The sequence below is a fragment of the Thamnophis elegans genome, chromosome 1, assembly GCF_009769535.1.
Source record: "Thamnophis elegans isolate rThaEle1 chromosome 1, rThaEle1.pri, whole genome shotgun sequence".
Classification (NCBI taxonomy): Eukaryota; Metazoa; Chordata; class Lepidosauria; order Squamata; family Colubridae; genus Thamnophis; species Thamnophis elegans.
The window spans coordinates 47676629-47700781 of NC_045541.1; the positions used below are offsets into that span (position 1 = coordinate 47676629).

At 36.0% G+C, this 24153-nt stretch overlaps 1 protein-coding gene across 2 annotated transcripts in view; it reads left to right on the plus strand.

Moving 5' to 3' along the window:
- Window positions 1-24153, plus strand: part of NCKAP5 (NCK associated protein 5) — a 606853-nt gene that overhangs the window by 444738 nt on the left and 137962 nt on the right. For both annotated transcript variants that reach the window (XM_032215483.1, XM_032215475.1), the window contains one exon: window positions 4948-5067. In XM_032215483.1, the coding sequence (XP_032071374.1) occupies window positions 4948-5067 (120 nt within the window). The remainder of the gene's footprint in view (window positions 1-4947; window positions 5068-24153) is intronic.

Genomic DNA, 24153 nt, shown 5'->3' on the forward strand with positions numbered 1-24153 from the left:
GAACAAATAAAAAATACACTATATTGCCAAAAGTATTCGCTCACCCAGCCACATAATCAGAATCAGTTGTGAGCGAATACTTTTGGCAATATAGTGTATATTCTATTCATATTTCCTGTACAAATCCTGAATTCAAAAACCTACAAGAATTAGATTAGCATTCTACAACATAACAAGACTTTCAATGGGGACTTTCAAATTGTGTTCTTCTCAATATAGTATTATCTTACTGAAAAACATCATCCTTCCTTTTTCAAAACTAGTGAAGTAAGGGGAGATAATATTTTCATAATATAATTATAGCACCTTTAGGATTAAATTTTTCCCCATAACTGCTCTTTTTGTCATTATCAGAAGATGTAAGAGCCACAGGTTCTAAGGACTCCCTGTGAGTGGACCAAGAATATAGATTAAAATGTGTTTAATGGAGTGATTTGCTTGATATTGACAAAATTTGACACATACACAGCCTTTAGCTGAGTAACTGAGTAACACTAGCTAATTTAATATCTTGAAGGGAAAACACAAAGCATTCTAAATGTTAATGAATGTTAACTCTTACAGCCCTTTTAATGCTATCTGGATTGAGAGCATTTATACAAAAGGACAAGAAGGCAAAACTACAGTAAATAGGAAATTCTGCTTTGGGGGTCAATCACAAATGACTTCTATATTAATCCAAGTAAGATCCAGTAAACAGATAAGTCTTCTACTACATTACCCTAAGACAGAACAAGTCTTGTCACCAAGATATGATACCCCAGAGGGACTTTATAAATACTGAAGGAATGTGAACAACTCTCACCAAGAATAATACCATGCAGGAACACTGATCATATGTATTATATCATGAAATTTCAATGGTCCTTTAAGGAATACTTTTGGTAGTGTTTTTATTATTTAAATCAATTAAATTTGATTAAATAATGGTTTAAGGAATGAAGTACAAATAGCCCAAAATTATATCAAATTATTGTCTATGGAGATTCTCAGTCATCCAGATCGTGGTTGTCCCAGAGGTGCATTTTCAAGAGGCAAGTGGACTTTTTGATTTTTCTTAAAACCAGGAGATCTTATCAACAGAGAGAGCAAAAACTTGAGAGATTTGTCAAGGTCATTGAACACTTGAGATTAAATTTATAGTTTAAAATAGGCACATTGGGTATGGCTGTTCTTTGTAAGACATGGAATTCCTTTAGTGAGCTCAATTTTGAGAAGGCAATATATAGATTTAAGGGAGAGCACAGAATTGAAATGAGAGGTCCTTGATGCTCTCTAAGCTTGGTTGTTTTCTTGCAGACATTTCACTACCCAAAATAGGTGCACTGATGATGTTAACCTAGTTTGGATAATGAAACATCCGCAACAAAACAGCCAAGCTCAGAGAGCACCAAGGACTCCTCATTCATACATTTGCAAGCAATGCAATTTTTTGAGCCCATGTGGTTTAGTCATTCTGGTGTTGAACTAGACTTTGGCTAGTTTCTCTTAGCCAAACTGACCCAGAGAGTTGTTATAGAGGAGAAACACCGTTCTTACTGTACAAAAAAGTGTACTCCATCCATCCATCTCTTCTGGTATGATTTAAGATAACTAGACTTCTAATTTTACATAGTTCAGTACTAAGAGTTGAAGTCTATAAGATAGTCCCCAACTTACAACAGTTTGTTTAGTGTCTGTTCGAGGTTATCATGACACTGAATGAAAAATCACAATGAAAAAAGTGACTTATGATCATTTCCCACACTTACAGTCATTGTGGCATCTCCATGGTCAACATTGGTACACTTAGCAACTGGCATGTATTTATGACTGTTGCAATATCCTATAGTCATGTGATCATCTTTTGAGATCATCTGACAAGCAAAATCAATGGGGGAAACCAGATTCACGTAATAACCATGCTACTAACTTAACAGTTACAGTGATTCACATAATAACTGTAGCCAGAAAAGTGGTAAAACGGGACAAAATTCACTTAACAAATGTCTCGCTTAGCAACAGAAATTTTGGGCTCAATTGTGCTCATAAGTAGTGACTACCTGTACCTCATGAATTTGCCAAAGTTGAGAAACACTAGTTTAGCCAGTAAAACTTTAATTTAACTTTAAATCTAGGAACAAGTGAGGTTAACATCTAGGTTTTTGAAATGATACATAGGTGATGTGGCTCAGTTTAAATTAACCTGAATTCCCAGGTCTCATAAAACATTTATTCCTTTGAAGTCTGTGGTTTTCAATCTTAATTTTCGCCGCTAGCTCCTCCGTATCTTATTTGTTAGAAACTCCTTAAGAAGTGGCATTAGCGCTTTTGCTTGCTTAAACAGAATACCTATAATAGTTCTCCATGTGAGGCCTGAGTTGATGCAGTTATTACCAGAGCATTTATTTGCTGAATTTAAGGATTTAGAATTGTACTGCACTTCAAATAAAATATCATTGCCTCCTTGTCACTTTAGTAGGCAGAGAATATATAACTTGGTTAGCCTTAGGGGTATTTTAAATAAGCACTGCCCTCGTAATGCGCACAGGCAAAATGATTTCTTAGTTCATTCAACGTTAACTTTGAATTAAAGCTAAGCTATGATTTTTTTTTCCTGGCTATCTCTTAACAGAATTGTATTATTTCCCCCTCCCCACAATCATGCTGGCTTTGACACAGCACAAGAGAAGACAAACACTCGGGTTATTTCAGACTCTTCCACATTCTGATCTGTAGCTTTTGCTGGTTTATGTGTTTCTAATATCTTGTTAATATTGTTAATGAACACACACAGACAAAGCTAAACATTGTTTTTTTCGGTCATGCATGCTTCCAAAAATAAACTATAGAAAGATAAGCAATGTGTCTGTTCTCAGGTTTAAGACACTTACATGCCATATATAGGACAGCAACATAGAGGCATGTATTTCTTTGCTTGTCCTTGTTGCTGATGCTTGACAGTGGTTTAAAATTTTCTACATAAGCTAAGTGGCAATGCCTAATGATATTAGCTGTTAAAAATAAATAAACCAAGCAAGATTGGACCAGGTTGGCCTTTGGTTAGGATACCACCTGTAAATCCCATGATTGTGGAATAGAGTGGGAAGTGAAAGAATATCCAAATAAGAAGCAATATCAAGCCATTTGTTTACTATGGTGAGACAATTCCATGCAGACACCAAGTGATAAGCTGTGTCTCCCTCTCCGTTTCTTTGTCTCACACCCAAACACACACCATTTTACTTACAGAAATACAGGAATTCTCCCATTCACTCATCATTTTATCTGAGTCTTTCTTTTTTTTTGTACTTTTATCTACATGCTTATAGATAACCATTCTTGAAAATAGAATATAGCTATCATATCTATGCCCAGAAAGTTAAATCCTAGTGTTACAGTGCCTGCTGATGGAACAGAACCAAACACCTATCAAAAAGCTGTAACTTCTATGACTAAATCAATTAGAATACTTATTTTATCCTAATAGGTCTTAGCTTTCTTACAACATGTCCACCAAAGATGATAAAAAATTCCTTCAGACTCACTTCAAAGAATTCAGAAATAAGTAGACTGAATAGAAAGAATAACAACTGAGCTGTGTGCCTCCAATTGTCCTATTTTTCCTATATGCATTTGAATCTTCATTTTGGTGCTATTTAACTAGAACTATTTGTTTGAAAATGTTATTGTAATTTCAGCAAAATCCCTCTTACTCCATCTCATCCCAATATATCCCAGATATATTAATAGAACCCCACGTCCATGGGAAACATAAAGTGTTCCCATAGGCTGCGTTCTGTATTGTCCTGGCCCATATCAGAGGTGGGGGTGGGTGGATGGAGAGGCAGATGATTCATTGACTTGCTTGTATATCTTCACAATAGCTGGCTTTTGTGGACTATAATTTTTCAGATTTCATTGGAATATTAAGAGAACTAATATTCCTCACTGAAGATTTAATGTTTCACAGGGAGGCATCAATGGAGAAGGGATAGATATGATGCCAGTGCTGGTTGATTTATAACACAGAGGTTAAGAGAAACTGTATAATAATATCATGTCAAATAAAGCTACGGTAACTCTGCTCAGTATAGCTTTTATCTTCTTTTCACCTGCCGTTGGTTTGCTTTTCCCATTTTTACTTGGGATGAAATATAAAGTTACTTTGCTCATCTTTCTCCAACACTCAGCACTGTATAAGAATACTTCTAGAGCACTGTTCCTTATGGAGAAATAGTAATTTGGCATATAATAATTTGTATTTTATTGTATTTATTCTTGTAAATATAGACCTAGCAGAAATAATCAAAACAGTTTTATACACTCACCTGCCAAAAATATCCTTGAATAACTGGGATTAGTTTTAGTATAGATGCAAGCAAAGATAGAAGTAAAGTAGTGTGTAAATAAAGTCTATTAACTTTTTAAGTCCAAGTTTAAAACTTTATCTGTTTCAGAAAGTCACCTTTTAAACATTATTTAGACATACTACTGCTGAAACTATATATGGGTCACAAGAGGTGGCTTTCTGCTGGTTCAGCACTGATCGGGCGAACTGGTAGTGGCGGTGGTGGGAGGCTCTGCCCACCTGCCCTGACCTTTTTGTGCACGCTCAGAAGCGTTGCGTGAGCAAGCGAATCGGTAGTAAAGAAAAATGGAAACCCACCACTGTGGGTCACACAGTTTATGGATTGTGATTTTAGTATAGTTAGATCATGTATAATTGATAGACTGGATTTTATCATAGGTTTTATCTGTTATTTGTTATTTTATTCTAGAATTTTTAATTATATATTTATTGTATATTTTAATTGTACATTATATTTATTGAGGATGTTTGTGTGTGTGTGTGTGTGTCTGTCTGTCTTAAATCAAGTATATTCTAGTATTGACATAATTTTTTGGAGGGGGGGGTCAGATGTTGTTACCTTGTTGTTACTTATTCCATTTTCTTTCTTGCTCCAGGATTTGAGAGAGGAATGCTTGAAATTGAAAACAAGAGTTTTTGACCTGGAACAACAAAACCAAACACTGAATGTGCTATTCCAGCAAAGAGTGAAACCCACATCTAGCATACTGTTTCAGGTAAACTTATTTGTAAATAAATGTTTGCATTCAAATACACTATATTGCCAAAAGTATTCGCTCACAACTGATTCTGATTATGTAGATGGGTGAGCGAATTCTTTTGGCAACATAGTGTATACTATACTTTTATTCTGATTAAAATTACTAAGAATGGATAGGTACTGATAAAGCCAATGAGAAAAAAAATGACATTTTATAGATACAGTAAATTACAAGAACATGACATTTGAAAGCTGCTGTATTGCATTTGAAATGGAGAGTCCATATAGTTCTTGTCTAGGATTTCCATGTTTAATGTCCATTTGTGGTTTAGTGTTATGACAGTAATGAAAAACTAACTTTACCACAATCCGAGACTGTAAAGCAAAGGAAAGCTGAAGGTAGGTCCTAAGCACAGTTTCACTTAGCAACCATTTCTTAATGACTGAGTTGCCAGTCCCTGTTGTGGTTGCTAAACATGGGCTACCTGTGTGCACAAAGAGAAAGATGAAAATGCATTACTGTGTGAGATGTTTCTTGCCAAAAAATTAGATACTTTGCTGTAATAAAGAAGCAGAACAACAATCTCCCAGGGGGAAAAATGCTTCCATTATGTAATCTCATAATATAATTGTATTAAAGTCTAGATTTCCAGACAAACAGATAATTTATCAGAAATCTTGTGTAGATGAGTTGTATCCTGTGGTAACCTTCCCATATCTAACTTTTGTGCTTAGTTTTTCTTGAACTCTGATTTTCCTTTTTCATGGCAAGTTTTCTAAAGGTTAGGAAAGTTTTCTACAGAAAAACAAGTTGTAGGGCAAAGGGATGTAGAAGTTAGAAGACATAAGAAAAATAAAAGATGTCATGACTTAGACAAACAGAAGTGCTTTATGATAACACAAAACCATCCTTGGATTTAGCTCTATGTTTTCCATATGAATGGGTTCATTCATATATTAGAAAGTTATATGAAGAAAAGGAAGTGCTTTCATTGCCTTGTAAATATCATATCTGCACAGTTTAAAATAAGTGAAACTCATCAACATTACACAATGACAGCCTTGTAGCTGGGTCTCCCTTTGTGCATAAAATGAATAAAAGATTAGTGTTGGAACCAGAAGAGGGGAACAGTATCTCTTCTGGTCCTGCGGGCTCCCTTGTTTGCATTTAGTACCATCAACAAGAGACTCCTTCTGAGCCAACTAAAAGGAATGAGGACACGGATTCTGAGTTGCAGTGGTTTTACTACTAGCTGGCTTTGATCAGTAGTTGTGAGGAGGGAGAGGATGAATCTTTGAGTGCTCTGTAGGGTGGTTCAGCCCTTCCCTCTATAACCATCAGGGGAGAGTATTCATTGACAAGGGGTTATCTGTATGAGCTACCATCTCTGGCACAGCATGACATGCAGTTGTGTCCCTTTCTTGGTATCTGAAGGCTGTTAAAGATTGGATAGGGTGGAAATGGGTTCATGCTTATTGTCCCAAACTAATGGCTGGAGGTTCAGAAACTGACTCAGAAAAGTCCTCTGCTACCACTGATGTAGTGATGCTTTCAGGGACAGCAGCAGCATGAATGTTCATTCAGAAGTGACACAAGGATAAAGGAACCTTTTTGTGTATCCCATATTTCAACTGAATGTTTGTGTCACCAAACAGAATAAGATGTACCAATTGCATGTGAACAAGTGCACTCATTTCACCATGAAAGTAGAAAGGTCTCATTCCATACCTCTCTAATTGGAGGGACTACATTTGGATTTATCAAAACTTTTTTTTTTATGTTATAACTCATGGAAGCCATTGATTTTAGAATGAGAGTGATAGAAGTGTATTAATAATCCAAGCACGTCATAAGCCTGCTCCCTTGCACAATTTTATCTAAAAAATAGAAATAATTTTCAAGATAACTCTGTAGAAAAAAACCCCATACAATATCAGAAGAGAGCAAAAAAATTAAACTCATTAGGGAAGATACTGCAGAACATTGTTTTTGGAATTCTTTCTAAATCTTGGATAATAGCAATTATTTGAAACATATGGGAAGGAAGAAAGGGAAGGAAGGAAGGAAGGAAGGAAGGAAGGAAGGAAGGAAGGGACAGACATAGAGACAGACATAGAGACAGACTGGAAAGGAAGGAAGGCAGGAAGGAAGGCAGGCAAGCAGGCAGGCAGGCAGGCATTGGCCCAGATTGCCTCTCCATAAGGATATGCTAGGGTTTTTTCCCCCTCTCCTGGCCAGATCTGGCTCATTTTCAGTTTGTGTTGTTCCCTTCCTACCAAATTTGGAGAATTATCCTGCAGATGGACAGAGTCCCAAGATCCTTTACCTAATTTCCTTCTGCCATTCTCTTGGGTTGAATTTTTTTTGAACCCTTCAAATAAAACTTTTTTTTTCTGTTTATCCTATTGATTTGATCACCTGGAGATGTATGTTCCATGTTTTGTCATAACTCTGAGACACCGGGTTAATTTTCTGTCTGCCCTTTTTTTTCCTTGTTTTTCATCTGCCCTCATTCTTCTATTTGAATGATGAGTGAAAAATCTGATCTGAAACATATTTGGATTAGCTACCTCAGTGATTATCTAGAGAGAAGACACATAAAATTCTCTCCTCAGGGAAGCGCAACTGTTTGTAATGTTGATGGTGGAGTGTTGGTATCTGGCACAGTTTTCCTGGCAGTCTGTCTACTTAATGGTCCTTTTTAATGCTGCCTTGGTTCTACTAAAATGTACAGCTGTTTTTACATCTTTTTATTGTGTTTATATGGTTTTATTATATTTGCTTGTTTAGTTTATTTGTGCTCAATTTTAGAAGTGGTTTTTTACTTAGTAATTGACTCCAGATGAATAATAGTAACAGCTAATAGACACCATAATCACTCAGTATTTATAAAGCACAGAAAATATAGCACATGCAGTACAAGATAATACAAATGGATTTCTGTTTGGTGGTTCAGGGAAAAATATGAAGAAAAAGGCTTAAATGGGAGATATTGTCCTAACTAGCAAATTCTAAAAAAAAATAAAAAAAAAAAATAAAATAAAACAGAAACAAGTATAAGAAAAAGGAATATAACAGTAATTTATTAGCATAAAAAGAAACAAAGTGTAATCAAATATCAAGAGGACTAGGTGTGACATTATAGTAGTGTTCCAATATTTGAGGTACTGCCACAAAGTAGCAGGGGTCAACCTATTGTCCAGAGTACCTGAAGGCAAGATAAGAAGCAATGGATGGAAACTAATCAAGGAGACAACAGATCTAGAAATAAAGAGAAATGTCCTGATAATTAGTACAGTTTATCAGTGGAACAACTTGCCTTCAGAAGTTGTGGGGGCTCCATCACTGGAGGTTTTAAAGAAGAGATTGGACAACCATTTCTCTGAAAGGATATAGGGTTTCCTGCCTAAGCAGGGGGTTGGACTAGAAGACTTCCAAGGTCCCTTCCAACTCTGTTGTTCTGTTATTTAAATAAGAGTTTTGTATAGCTTTCTAAAGCAAGGCAGAGAGAAGACTATCAACAAAAGAAGCTCGCTCATATGAGGCCATTTTTTTCATTGATGTAGTCCTGTATTTGATCCTGATTTGTATCCAAATGCTCTAGAACAGGATTTTATCCTGATTAGTTTGTAGCTACGAGGAGAGCTGAAGGCAGCTAGACCCCCCCCATCCTAAACTAGACCTCCTGATAGTTCTCAGCATAAAACAAGAAAAATATAATAAGATAACAAAACATAGAATAAAAATGGATAACACCAATACAATTAGTTGTATTACATTAATGTCAGTAAATGGAAATTCCGCATATGGGCCAAACAGCTGCTAAGTTAGAAATGGCTTTACTGATCAATTTTGACCATCTTTGGCAAAGAGAGTAAAGTCTGGCATCAAGTCAACTTGGATATGGATTATCCAGTGGGCTGACTGGACCAGGAGGAGTTCTCTTTAAGTGATATTAAACCTGAGGATAGGGACAAGATTTTTTCAAATAATCTTGTACTTAGGACCAATTTGACATGGAAATCATTAACATTATTTTGAATTCTGCCTAGGGGGGAAAACTAGAGAAACCATGGATATTAACTAATATCTTCTGTGAACAGTACAATCACTATGGCCCTAGGATATTTCTATATATATTCCTAAGAAAGTCTTTAACTATAAAATGTTCATTATTCATTGAGACATCTTTTTAAAAATATTTATTACAGTAACATAACATAGAGAATACAAAATCAAGACTCACAATCATGATACACAGCACATGCTAATTAAATCAGCACAGTTTTTCTTATTTTTATAGGAGAAAGACATAACAATATGAAGTTTGATTGCAAAACAGTAGCATAACGGAATCTAGCTGTTGGCTAAGTTATAAATGAGGCCCAAAGTTTAACATAATCAAATTATCCCTATAGAAATCATAGCCAAAACTGAACTAATGTATCATAAATAAACCATTTTAATACAATTTTTCTGTGAAGAAATCAATAGAAGTCAATTATCTTCTGCGATTTAGTTGTTAATAACCACTCTACTCTTGCTAATACACATTTAGTATGTGATTGTTTCACATACTAAATAAAATAAAGTTTAGAGTTAAATAAAACCAGTGGCAAGTAAACCTTTTTCCTGAGGACTGTCCCAGATAAAGTAAGATTTTTAGAACACCACCAGATATGTATAAAAACCTGCCTCCTTAGATATAGATTTGTATGACCTATAAACAGAGGTCAGTAGATTTTACAATTTTGAAATAAGTTATCTCTAATAAACATTGTATAAACAATTTTAATTTCTTTACAAGTCTGATGAAACTCATGAAATGCATACATTTACACAATACAGTATTTATTGGTGTACACTATTTACATTTCTTCCTCATGCTTCCTTAAAGTTAAAATGGTATTATTATATACGTACTCTTAGAATTTTATGAATTCAACATTTGTTCATATTTATTGGTTCTCAGCACATGGCTGTTTGAATGACATGCAGTGTGGGTTTAATATCTCCATTAAATGATTTTGAACCAAACACTTGTCATTCTTAACACAAAAATAAATTGTTAATTTAAATTTGACTCTATTGTCTCATCAAGTTCTTGGAACCGCAATACGCCTAAAACAGTGATGGCGAACCTATGACATGCGTGTCAGTGCTGACACGCGTAGCCATTTGGGGTGACACGCACAGGATTTCATGCGATTCATCCTCGGCTCCTGCACGGCCGCCGAGGATGAAATAATCTGTGCTGGAGGAACGGGGGGGCGGGACGTGTGATCTCCCCCGCCCACACTCACTTACTGTATCGCCGCCGCCCCTTTCTGAGCACAGGGGCTGCTGGTAAGGCGTGCGTGCCGTGCGCACACACACATCATCAGCGTGGCGAGGGAGGACCCGCAGGAGAGGAGTGCAGGAACAGTGCGCGCCTCTCTCCAGTCAGGCCGGCACAGAGCGTCTACTCCTAGGACTGTCGGTTACGACCGCACCACAGCAGGGAACAGCGGAGTGCCAACGGGAACTGTGAGCGCCATTAGCAGCAACTATTGGGGTGCCATGGACTTGTACTTGCCCACAATAACTGAGATAAGTGAGGGGGAGGTTGTGTTAGCTTGTTAGGCTAGTTAACCCCCTAATTGGCTATCTATAATTCTATCTGCTGTCACTGGCCCACTGATGGAGCACCCCAAAAATAAAAAAACAAAGGTTAAGTAAAGGGAGTGGTAGTGGCAGTGGCCGACCCTTTCAAGAGACATGGAGCGAGATGTATGGCATTATAGAAAAAAATGGCAGATCATTTTGCGTTCTATGTACTGAAACGGTAGTAAGCAGAACGTGGAATATAAATAGACATTTTGAAACTAATCATTCCCAGCTCTTGGAAAAAAGTGAGGATGAAAGAAGTTACTAAGCAGATATGTTAAATAATTTGTTTTTGGTTTATTAAATACAATTATATATTGCAATTATACATTTTTGTAGTTTAAACTATAAATTGCGCAAAATTATGTTTTTGTCGAAGTAACACACAACGCGAGTTATGCTCGATTTTTTGCCGATTTTTGACACACCACGCCAAAAAGGTTGCCCATCACTGGCCTAAAACATTGTGAGTATACCTTGAATGTACAGGAGTTATATGAGGATTTTCTAGCAGTGCCCTTCAGATTATGTTGTTTATTCCAGTGATATTGCTTCATGATACAGTCTGGAGAGAATTTATCCCATTGTGACTTAGTTTAGTTTTTAGTTTGTTTGTCTCTCTTTCTGCTCCAGCTCTTACTATCAGTGTTCTTACTCCTTATTCTGGTGCAGATAGTCCTCGATTTACAACCACAATTGAGTCCAAAATTTTAATTGCTAAGCAAGCTAAATGAAATTTGCCTTATTTTATAACCTTTCTTGACACAGCTGTTAAATGAATTACTGCAGTTTTTCAGTTAGTACACAGTACATAGCTGCCCTATTGCTTTTGCATATCAGAAGGTTGCAAAAGGTGATCACATGACCCCGGGGCACTACAACCATCATCAATACATGCCAGTTGCCATGTGTCCAAATTTTGATCATGTGAGGCTGCTGTGACAATCATTAAGTGTGCAAAAGTCACTTTTAAGTCACTTTTTAGTGCTGTTGTAACTTCAAACAGTGACTAAACTAATGGGTGTAAGTCGAGGACTCCCTGTATTCTAATTTAGTTTATCTCACTAGCTTCCATGAAGTTTAGTGCTGTATTTATTGCAGCCACAGGAAAGATGTAGAAACAAATTATATCCTACAGAGCACCTTGAAAGTACATGTGTATTGTCCACATTGAACGAAAAGACTAATAACTCCCTTGCCTCAGTAAACCAAAAAGAAGAGCTATGGATCATTGATTTGAAAAAAAGACAACATTTTAACTGTGTGTGTGTGTGTGTTTGTGTGTGTGTGTGTGTTTGTGTATAAATATACACAGGTACACATTCAGCATGAAGCAGCAATTTTGTTTTATCTCTTTCTTTTAAATCTCATAGCGGAGGAGAAGTAATCTTGTGAGAAATAGCTCCTTGCATTACTCATTTTTGGCACATTCAGCTTCAGAGCAAAGTTCACAATAAAAAAGATGAGAACATAATTTCCATTCTTAGTTCTGAAAAGGTGTAACCCCAAGAATTTGAGTGCACAGCCTCTTCCTTTGATAGATAGATGTAGGTACATTGTCCCCCCTCCTTCTCATTTGTGTTCCCTGTAACCAGCTGAAAGAAAAATAATAATATTACTCTAGATCAATTTTATGCCAGCAATGTTTTCTGCAACATGTTCAAAGGTTTTTTTATCATTAATATAGTTTTTAAAAATGTCAGTGTCATACATTTTTCACCATCATACACTGATCCATAGACACCCAACCACACATAGACACATAGAGAGAAGCTGGCAACACCACAGAGCTTGAAAATATTGAAAGAGAAACATTTGTATTTATCTCAGGGATTTGATTGTGCAGATTGGCACATTAAATTCCTTGGTATTAGAAATTCGGAGCATCCATTGTTGGCAGTAGAAGTTGCGCAAAGGAAATCCAATTCTCATCATGAGAAGATTAGATAAACCAAATCTGATCCAAAATGCATAGCCTTTTTCCAAACTAAGCATTCTGAACCCTGACATACTGCATGTTTCCAAAATGAAATATTTTTATTTGGCTTTGCCTCAAGCCAGCATCTTATCTGGGGGAAGCAGTGACTACATGAGATCCCTCTCAGATTAATCTTCCCATCTGTAATACATACTATATTCCATTCCTTTGATTATTGTCTTGGGGTTAACTTTTCAACTTATTTTATGGTTTTTCCTGTTGCGTTGTGTGTTTCTAACATGTCATGTTTTGACAAAGAAGACATTTTTATTTTATGATTGTGGTTGTTCTTTTTGTGTGGAGATATCATGTGTTCCATATAAATAAGCACAGACCTCTTGATTAGATTAATACACTTTCCTTTTACTTTTGAGATTCTTCAAATGTGCAGAAATGTAAAATCACTTTCAGCAGGGCTGGGAATATTTCAGCTTCTCAGAGAAACATCAGGAGAACAAAATTCAGAACATATATTCTTGAGCCTTGAGCAAGAATTGGAAAAAAAACCTCATTTGTCTGCCACCAACACCTTCAATTTTCTCTACTTGAAACACCAAAAATGACTAGTGAGATTTTAAAAAGTGGATGGAAGATTTATAAGCAAAGGAATTGGCTGGAAGATTTCTCCAGTTTTCTCCTGGGCAAAGAGAAATTTTCCAGCAATTTCTCAAGGAAGGAATGAAAACACTGCAACTGAAATAAAATAGTGGGGAGATTTTCTTTTTAATGCTTTCCCAGAGGGTTTAATTAACCCTCTCCCTCCCCCCTTTTAGATTTTGGTTTAACCAAAGAACACTTTTATAGATCACTTTAACATCTCATAACTAAATGGAAAAACATCGTATTTCTCCAAAATTCTCTCCCTTTTTGAAAGAAGGTCTATAACAAATTCTTTTTCATCAAATGAAATGAGAATTGGCAGCGAAAGTATAAATTAATGTGTTAGGTTAGCATTATTGTCCCCCTTTTTTATTTTCCTACCATATTGGCTAGTAATATGCTAACTTCCAAAGATCTGTGGAAGCAGCAGTTTATCCAAGGGCTCTTATGTAGGATTTCTTGAGATGTCCCTGCAGATTCTCATAGAAAAACTACACAGTCATAGTTCCTCCCTCTGAGTGCCAACTCACTGATAAAAACATCCATCTGCTCTGAAATGTCTTTTTCAGAACAGATCTTGAAGAACTTGAGCAACCTCTGTATCCTTACTACAGCTACTTTTATCCATATTTCAGCATGCATGACATGTTGTTGGTAGTCAACAATGTATGTTTAATACATAAACTAATATTTAATATACATATTGTGCCAGATTTTTCCATAGAAATGCTCTGCTGATAGGTTGCTAATCCTCTGCAGCATCTTATGAGCAGATGGGGGAGGAAGGAAGATGTTCAGGGTATCCACATCCTAGAATCTATCAGGATATATCTATTAGGTTAGAAGATTATAGCTTTTATTCAGGCAAGATTCTATCCATTAGGTATAGGCAAATAAAGGATTGGATTCAGTTGGATTTCACTGTGTGATCATTGGGCCTGGACCTACAGCCACCAAGCCATTCATTTTTGCAATGTTTATTCCTTTTAGTGCCATTAGTGTATGCTTTCTCAAAATTGAGATCTTGGAACAAATTGGAGAGTGGGGGAGGGGGAAGGAGAGGGAGGGAGAGAGACAGAGAGACAGAGAGAGAGAGAGACAGAGACAGAGAGAGAGAGAGAGAGAGAGAGAAAGAGAATGAGAATGAGAATGAATAGTGATTGTGAGTACAATTGGGGATTTAAATACTTGATTGAAATGAAATGATGCAGAGTTATGTGTAAGATGAAACAAGCTACTCCCTGAAAGAGATGGAAATGACTTTCTGTACTTAACTCAGAAGGTGAATAACTTGGATCTTACTAGTCTTAATGAAGGATGGGAAGTGCAAAGTCTGGGGAATACATTTTGAGCAGAGATTGGAACCAGCATTATAGACTATGTAATAGTATTGTGTGACCTTTGAAAATTAGTAATTACTTTTGGAATAGGATGTTACCCAGATATTGATCACCTGTCCTTCATCTCAGAATTACATCTGCAAGACTAACATTTGATCACTGCAAAGGTAGTGTGTTGAAGATGTGACTCCAAAGGTTATACAACTAAGTCATAAATATCTTAAGTATGAAAATTTTCAATTCCACTCATCAATAATTATTGCAGAGTCAACTGATTTGGTCCCCTGCTTTCAGTAACTCATAATTCAAATGTAGAATCTTTTATCACACACCATGTTATAAAGGAGCAATGAGTGTTGATTACTAGTTCCAAATCTTGGTTTTTCCATTAATGTGTAATAGCAATAAAAACTATAATGTGTAAACATAAAAACTATTGATAAAGAACTTATCTCTCTTGTCATTTGCTGTCCAGTTGCAAGAAAACAAAAACCAAAAATAATTAGTATTATAAAGCTTTACTTAGGCAAAAAAGGAAATGTGCCTCCAGAAAAGGAAATCGTTGTTCTCAGGGGTCAGGTTGAATGCACCAGCATTTATTTATATATTTATTAGATTTAGAGACTACCCAACTTCAAAATGGCTCTGGGCAAGTTATATTCAAATAAAAAGTGAAACAAAGTAAAACATTAAAAAAAATTGTCTGATCAGACAGATATACTAGCTATAATTATGGTTGATCACACAGTCATCCAGATGTTTGGTATTTTTTTCTACCTATCATGTCTTTCCTAAGGATCTGAGATAGTCAGATGATGTTGAATATTAAAGGTATCTTTGTAAGATATAAGCTGTTCCTATTTTTATTTTTATAGATACAACAATGTGATTTTATTAGTGCCAATGCTATTTAGGTGGTGCACCAGGTATTTTGGGATTGCACCCAAGACGCCTATTACTATTGGTAGTATATTTGTTTTTCTTTAGTTACAGTTATTCTACTTCTGTTTGCATATCTTTGTATTTTGTGATTTTGTCCAATTCTTTCTCTTCTGTCTCCAGGCAGTGCATTGTTCATATTCAGACTTTTTTTTGTCTTATCAACAGTTTTTAAGCCTGAGTTATTATTTATTTATCAAATTTAAATACCACCCATCTCATTCTCAGAAGAATCTAGGCTCTGGCACGTGTCTGTTTGTCTGTTTGGATACTAAAATCCCAGAGCACTTTAGCATCCAAATTTTCTATTACTGTGTTTCCCCCAAAATAAAACCCTGTCTTATATTTTTTGCCAACAAAAAAGGCACCAGGTCTTATTTTGGGGGGAGAATGTTGTCCACTGACTCACCTCACTTGCACACATCACCCCGGCCTCCTTTTCACTTCAGGAACTTCTTCAGCCAGCAAGACTTTCCTGAGGGCCTCTGAAGCCAATAACAGAACTCTGGATCAATCCAGAGCTCTGTTATTGGCTACAGAGGCCTTCAGGAAAGTCTTGCTGGCTGCAGAAGAAATGGGCCGGCAAGGCAGGTGTTAGGCTGTGCAAGGCCTGGCTGCAACTGTCCAAAGGTAAGTAGTAGGGCAGCTCCATCTGCCCCCAACCCCACCCTAGCTTAATTTTAATTAGGGCTTATTTTGGAGTAGGGCTTATATTGGGCACATGTATAAAAATCAAGTTAGGACTTAATTTTGGAGTAGGTCATATTTCGGGGAAACACAGTAGTTTATCTATTTTGTGGTCCCACCAATGTTTGCTTGGAGGAAATTGGTATCTTTGCAGATCTTTCAATTCATCACTGTTGCTACTTTGTTATGACATTGTTTGGAGTCAGTCTGGGTAATCTTCTTGCATCAGATAACTAAGTGGTTCACTTTTTCTTTAGCTTCTTTACAGGGTCACCATTTTCTGTCTATTGCTTTATATATACAAAAATGGGAAATAATAGTTGGCAGTTCTTCAGCTGGGATTGGCCTTAGTATGCTTTGAGTTTTTTCCAAGAATTTAGGGATATCTTGGTTTCTCCCATTGCTTTTTTGTGTGTTCCTATTATTATTGGAACCACTAACACAAGGTGCTGTTGCTTGCTGCTGCTACTACTTATGGCTTGAGATGACACTACACAAGATGCTTAGCCCTTGGAGAAGAGGCTGAAGATTTCCAAAGGATCAAAGGGTCAAAAGAAACCAACAGAAAATGGTTGCAGTTGGAATATTATGGCTTGAGATGACACTACACAAGATGCTTAGCCCTTGGAGAAGAGGCTGAAGATTTCCAAAGCATCAAAGGGTCAAAAGAAACCCAACAGAAAATGGTGGTGGTTGGAATATTATCATCATAGCTGAGATCTTGAAAGAGAGAACATCCATCAGTCCAAAGGGTGGAAGAAGTCAGACACAGATGATGGAGGATCATCATGCAGCTAAGAGCAGAGAGGGGAAGAATGCAAGGTATTGAGTTTCAGTTTGACAAAGGAGGACTAAATCAATCAAATCAAAAATAGCAGCCAAGCTCTTAAGTCTTTGATTAGGTGCCTATTTCTTTTTTTTCTGGATTGCAGGATAGCTGTAACAGAGTGCTGATAAATGGAGAAGGAAGAATTAAGGGATAGGATCAAACAGAAGAGTCTTGGGAGGGGGGAAATCTGTCTAGAGTTGCATTTTTTTTGCTCATGCCAAGCAAGAGAGAGAGGATCTGGGAAAGCAAAGAAAGCTCCTCATTATAAGAGAAGAAAGAGATGAGTGAAGCTCAGCAAAGAACAATCAAAGTAGGAAATGAAACAGAAAGAAACTTCTTTAAGACATTTGTATATCAGTGCACTTGAGGAACACATGTAGAAAAGCACTACAGCTAATAACTCCCAACCATTGCCAATTTAAGTAAGGTTTTTTTCAGCCATAAGTTTTATATCCATTGACTGGGAATACAGTACTACCCTAAAAAAATATTTCTGCCTCCCCCCTTTCGACACTACATTAAACATACAAAGAAAAATGTGAACACAATTATTTTTTTTCCACAAATGGAAGAGGCATTAAGCTCCTGCATTTTTAAACATTCTTGAAGCAAAAGTAATGCTTTGGTTGCGCAATAATAATAAAAAAAAGCTAGCTTTATTGCCTCCCAACTCCCTTACAGATTATTATACAAAATTTCTGAGATGTCTCTTTCCTGTTCCCCAATAAGGGTCCCCTGAAACTCTTCGGTTTCTGGGCTTAGAGACCTGTATATGCTTCTGTTTTATTGAATAGCTCTTTAAGCCCTATCTTTGCCTGAGCAGGCTTGGTGGAGACTGTTAGTCATAAAACTCTTTTCCTTCAGTTTACTCCCAGAATTTATTTTTACACTGGACTTTAAAAATGCTAAAAGAGTTATTTGACAATGGATTTGGGATCGGGACAGAGGCCAGACACCCAGTCATTTATATGCTGATGTATCTGACAGCTGTACCCCTGCCTCCTCTCTCTTTCATGTTATCATCTGGAAGCACTCTGTGTCTTTATACTGGCTCGGTTCAGTGCATTGCCATCTGCATTGTTGCTGGGCAGACTCTGAAATATCCCCACTGAAAGTCAGATTCATCCTTGTGAGTGGGAAACATGAAAATAGGGATACTCACTCTCTTCTTCTGCCCTTTTATAGGGATGCAACACTGACTATACCTAATTTAAGCAGTCATCCAGGAAGGAATGTTGCAAGACTTAAAAACTGGGCATGTCCTGCAATGCAGCTATATTTTGTGGTGTCAGGTATTCCAGGTCAAATATGTGTGAAAAGTGAATGAATGATCCAGATGTTCTAAATTCAGAATTTGTGAGTTGATACGTTCCAACTTACAATTGTGCAAATGAGAAATTGCACTTATGAATAGGTTGCTGCCGGTCTTTTTGACCTTAATAAAATTTATTTTGGGATGGCAATACAAGCAACTTCTAAAGTTTACATTAACTTAAGCATTTGAGGACACTGCATTTAAATGGACACAGTTACTAATCTAGCAGAAAAAAGACAACTTACTTCCATGACAATATTATACATGGCAATTCTTCTGGAGCTATTAATTATTGAGTAGCTGACAAAATAAATGGAATGCCTAGAGTATGACCTAAGCTTCAAATATCATAAAACGTTAGTAGGTATTAGAAGATAAATAATTATGTTGGCTTCCATCAGCTTTAATAGATCAAAATCCTAAGATTCTCTTTACTTTTGGACAGAAATGAACTGTTCAAAAGAGGCCAAATACACCCCAGACAACAGCAAATTTGGTATATATTGGAGTAGATACAAGCAGCCCTAATTCTTGCTCAAAATTGTTGTAGTATTGTCAATAGCAATACTATTTTTTGTAATTGTAGATGCTTCAAAATTAATGACTATTATTAAGCAAATTAGGATTGTACTCGTACTGCTAGCCTGTAAATAATTCTTCAGAATAAGCAATCTGGTTTCCATATCTCATTAAATAGATGAGATGAAAAGGGAAAACTTTGTGCTGTACTGGACCAGGAGGCAGAAACAATACTTTGAATAAATCCCTATCACAGAAGAAGGAATATCACAAATTATCTGTAAGGAAAATCATATTTTGAAGCTTGTCTTTTTTATTTTTTAATAAAAAATCATAGACACAAGCAAAAAAGCAAACAAAAACATTTTGTGGCATATAACGTATATAAAAAAAGTCTTGTTTTACACACAGCTTTAAATCTTGGCCATACAGAATATTGATCAGTCTTACTATTACAGGGATAAATCCAAGACTGTAAATCCAGGCTGGCATTGTCTTTCCAATTAAAATATTTTTTGCCATATATAGCCCAGACACAGTAGATACATAGATATTCATATAGTGATAAATTCTAAAGAATTGACACACTGATGTCTTTAAGACATACACGGATCAAAAAAGAGCAATACAAGCTAAACTCATTTGATGTGTCTTCACTTTGTCAATGGAATTGACAGCAAACTCATTTTAAAGAATTTCTGAGCTCTCCAATGAACATAGTTTTTGTTGAATTAATATTTTAAGATAGTAGGAATAATACTTACTAGTCATAATGATGTTTATCACTGTTTTCTTAACATGAGGTATTCCAAAATTGTTCTAAATCATTAATATTCAACTTAGACGCATTTAATAGTCTATAAAAGATGCTGTAGAGTTGGAATGTTCAAAACATGTTCCAATAGCGATAGTAATTGAGTTTTAGGTGCTCTAATATGTCTGCATAAATTTGTGAAATCAAAAGATACTTTAATTCAATATATGGCTATTCTTCAGTTTAGATCAATATGATGATATAAATTATCAATATTCCTATTGGTGATGAATTTCATGATAAAAAATTAATTGTAGTTTTTAAGCTACAATTATCCTATAGTGTTCAACAATCCTGCGCGAGTAAGATGTCTTAAAACATGTAAAAATATAACTGGAGTTTAAAATGAAATCCATTTTTCTGCAAAAATGGATCACATAATAGTTTTCTGATTATGCTCATAGTGAGTTTTGGACTTCATTCTTTGGATTATATTGAGAAAGAAAAATCAAAATGTACATGGAGTGATAAAACTGTCAATCCAGAAAATTGAAAGGCTATAATTTGGGTAAATAAAGTCTAAAGTTTGTCTTCATATAAAATCTTCTGGTATTAATTTAGCAATTTAATACTTTGATGTATTAAGATGGTAATACATATAAGTGCATCAGTGGTGGGTTTCAAATTTTTTTTGAACCTCTTCTGTAGGTGTGGCCTGCTTTCCGGGTCCATTGGTGGAACCTCTTCTAACCGGTTTGGTAGATTTGACGAACTGGTTCTACCGAATAGGTACGAACTGGTAGGAACCCACCTCTGAAGTGCATCTATCAAACTATATAAATCTAGATTAACCCACCTCTGAAGTGCATCTATCAAACTATATAAATCTAGATTAATAAATAAATTTGAATCTAAAAAACAAATTTCTCTTGGAATAATTATTCCAATTTAGCTAAAATTATTCAAATACCAAATAAATACCAATTTTCAGAAATGTATATTAAAAGTCCATAGGACATTTGTGAATCTTCATCCAATTAATTGAATATAATCTGATAAATTAGTGCAGTACTAATACTATCAATTACATTTCCTTGTGTATAATATTCGAATCCTCAAAAAGTTACATGATTTGCATATAATAATAGCTTCTGTTCAACTCCAGCTGTTTCATGTTCAGAATGGTATCTGAAAACCATGTTTTCTTTTGATGTTCATTTTTTCCTTTATTTTCTCCTTTGGTTATGCAGATTATTATTTTTTTAAAGCTAAAGCATAACATTAACACTTCTAAAGTAAAATGGACTTTAAAGATTGTCGTATTCATTGTATTCATGTTAGAAGTTGTAGAAATATTCTCTTATGCAAATGTTACTACTTTCTCTTCTGAATAGCTATTATGGTATATTATACATTAGTCTATATATTACCTTATCCGCAGTATCAGACACATCTAAATCTACCTTTGAAATTCATGCAAACACTTTTTTCCAGAAATCAGTGACTCCCCCCCCCCCCCGGATATCTGGCCATAAAAGTATCTCTTTTGTGACAAAATTTCTCCCTACCTATCTTTCGTTCACACACAAATTATAAGTGTACTTTACTAGCAAACAGATAGAAATAAAAATTTTCCAGTCTAACAATCAGGGTGCAAGCCTAACAAGTAATGGAAGGAAACAGAAAAGATATGCCAGTTACTTGATGATGCAGGCCATGATTTTTGCTATTCAGAAAGAGTTTCCTACTTTCTTCAGAGTAGCTAATAGGATAGTTTTCCAGTGTTCAGACAACAGAATTGCTTGTTGCGCAAAAAATAAAAATAAAATCCCAATATTTGGGTTTCTTGTCATAACCAAACGCCTTTCTAATATTTTAAAAGAATCACTTTTTCAAGTTCCAAGTCTTCTACTTAAAAGAACAGTACAAAGCTAGAGAAAAGGCCAGTACTAATAAATCAAAGAAAGGAACTGTCTGGAGGCAAAACAGAAACATTTTTAGTGAAATACTTATGAATAATTTTGAATTAGGAATTGCTATTCTCAATTCTCAAAGCTGCGCAAATCTATTTTGAATCATCCAAGCCTGGGTAGTTTGTGTTTTATTACAAGTACTCTTTAATATATGTTCCTTGGAATTTTGTGATGCTCATTAATTTATTACTGTATATACTCGAGTATAAGCCTAGTTTTTCAGCCCACTTTTTGGGCTGAAAAAAGCCGCCTCGGCTTATACTCGAGTCAGTGAAAAATTTGCCCGAAATGGAGGAGAAAAAGGGGCGGGGCCATGCCGCTGGGTGACACTCGTGAATGGCCCAGTGCCCCTGTGAGTTTCCCCTCCCTCTGTGTCAGTTTGCCGCGCAGCGCGCACCGCACCATCCCCCCTCCTCACGTTCTAATGTAATGCAGGGCTGTCTTACGATTCCCCTTCCTCCCCCTCCTGCCGCTCTGCAACGATGTCCCACCTCCTCCTTGTTATGGCAAGCAGCCACATAGCGATGTCCCACCTCCTCTGGTACAGTGATCCAATGATAGGAATCACTGTGCCGTGTGTCATAGGAGGCGGGACATCGCTCCCGCGGCTGCACGGGACATCATCATCACAGCGGGACATCAGCATCATGAGGTGAGTGAAGTATTTCATTGAATACACCGCTAGTTTACTGTTTTTCTTTGAAATAAATATTCAAAAACATTATTGGTATCTATTTTTATTTTTGAAATTTACCGGTAGCTGCTGCATTTCCCACCCTAGGCTTATACTCGAGTCAATAACTTTTCCAGTTTTTTTTGGTAAAATTAGGTGCCTCGGCTTATATTCGGGTCGGCCTATACTCGAGTATATACGGTATGTTCTGTTTCACACATCATATTTTAAAGCTATAAGTATGAATGTGTTCTTTCATGGAAAAGTAACCAGAAAGTATATCTGTGTGTTTGCACATGTGTGATTGTGTGTGAGTGTGTGTGTGTGTGTGTGTGTGTGTGTGTGTGTGTGTGTGTGTATTTATTTGATACAGTTGTAGATCACGAGAAATGAACAGTATTTTTTTTAGATATTAATTGTTTGATATTGCTATTCAACAGGAAAAGGTAATGGTCAACTGCAGGTTGGATTTGATTTAAATCAAGTCAATTTAAATCATGTTTTAATTCATAATTTAAATCACTAGTAAAAAGGCTTGATTTAAATCAATTTAAATCATATTTTTTAAAGATCAACTATCCTGAAGTGGCTCCTCCTCTGACCCGCTCTTGACTCACCGACAGTCCCATTCACTTTAATGGAATGGCTTGTGATGTGGCAGTGACACAACAAGGTGACTAGGACAGTCGGATGTGGCAGGCAGCAGGTGAGTTGATGCCCACTAACAGGTGCTGCCATGATGGATCTGGAATGACAGATGCTCTTTAAATGTAAGGACTCATTCTTGCTGGTAGTTAGAATCTTTAATATTATTATTTGCAAACAAAATGAAGGTTTCCTATTTAGCTTTCAGAGCTTGGATTCATTGAATGAGTTTGCCAAAAATATAAATATTGCAGAATATACAGCCTCATGCTACATAACTAAGCTTCATTTCATGCTATATAAACTAAAGTATTAATATATCTTAAATAGAAAACTGTTCTGACCCTCCCACCCCTTGCCGGCTCGTTAACAAACGCAGACAATTAAACTCTCAGCAGAGCTGCTGAGTCACAACAGAAAACTATAGATAGATTTTAGTCCAAAAGCATTTTATTAAAATAAATTTGATAAAAATAAAAAAAAATCCATTTTAACTTTTAAAGAATCCAATTTAAATTTTAAAAAATCCAATTTTGAAAAAAAAAATTAAAACAAATCATCAATTTTTATCCATCCTGCTCAATTAATCCTACAATTTCCCAAGTAAACCATAGATAATATAAAGTGATTGATGGTACAGCACTAGGTGGTTGCCTCATCATATGACAGTCAAGGTACTACTAAGGAATTACTGAGGATCTTTCAGAGTATTAATGGTGTTTATGTCAGCTAAATTAAAACTTTGGAGATGTCTAGTCATTGGTGTCACCATAAGGAACAATATTCCAATATATCTCAAAAGTGAGGAGGTTCCATTCTTGAATTGGCTTGCTAAAGAACTCAGTGAACACATAGCAATTTATTCAAAGAAGATCAAACAGAAATGGAGGCATATATTGAAGAGCTGCACAGCAGAGATGTCAATATCTAAGGTAGCTTAGATAGCATTCTATATTTACAGCATCCTCTAGTACTAAAAGGTGAAGACAGATCAGCCTTTCAGTTACCCCAAGTTACAAAGCATACAGGAATTGATGAAACATGTACAAAAATATTACAAGCAACAGCAGCCGAATCAGTAAAAACTATGATGCATCATAAACAAATAACGGCTGAAAATCTGGAGAATGACACAATGGCCAACAGATTGGAACAGATAAATTTCCATATTGGTACCAAAGAGAAGACATTTAGCAGACTATG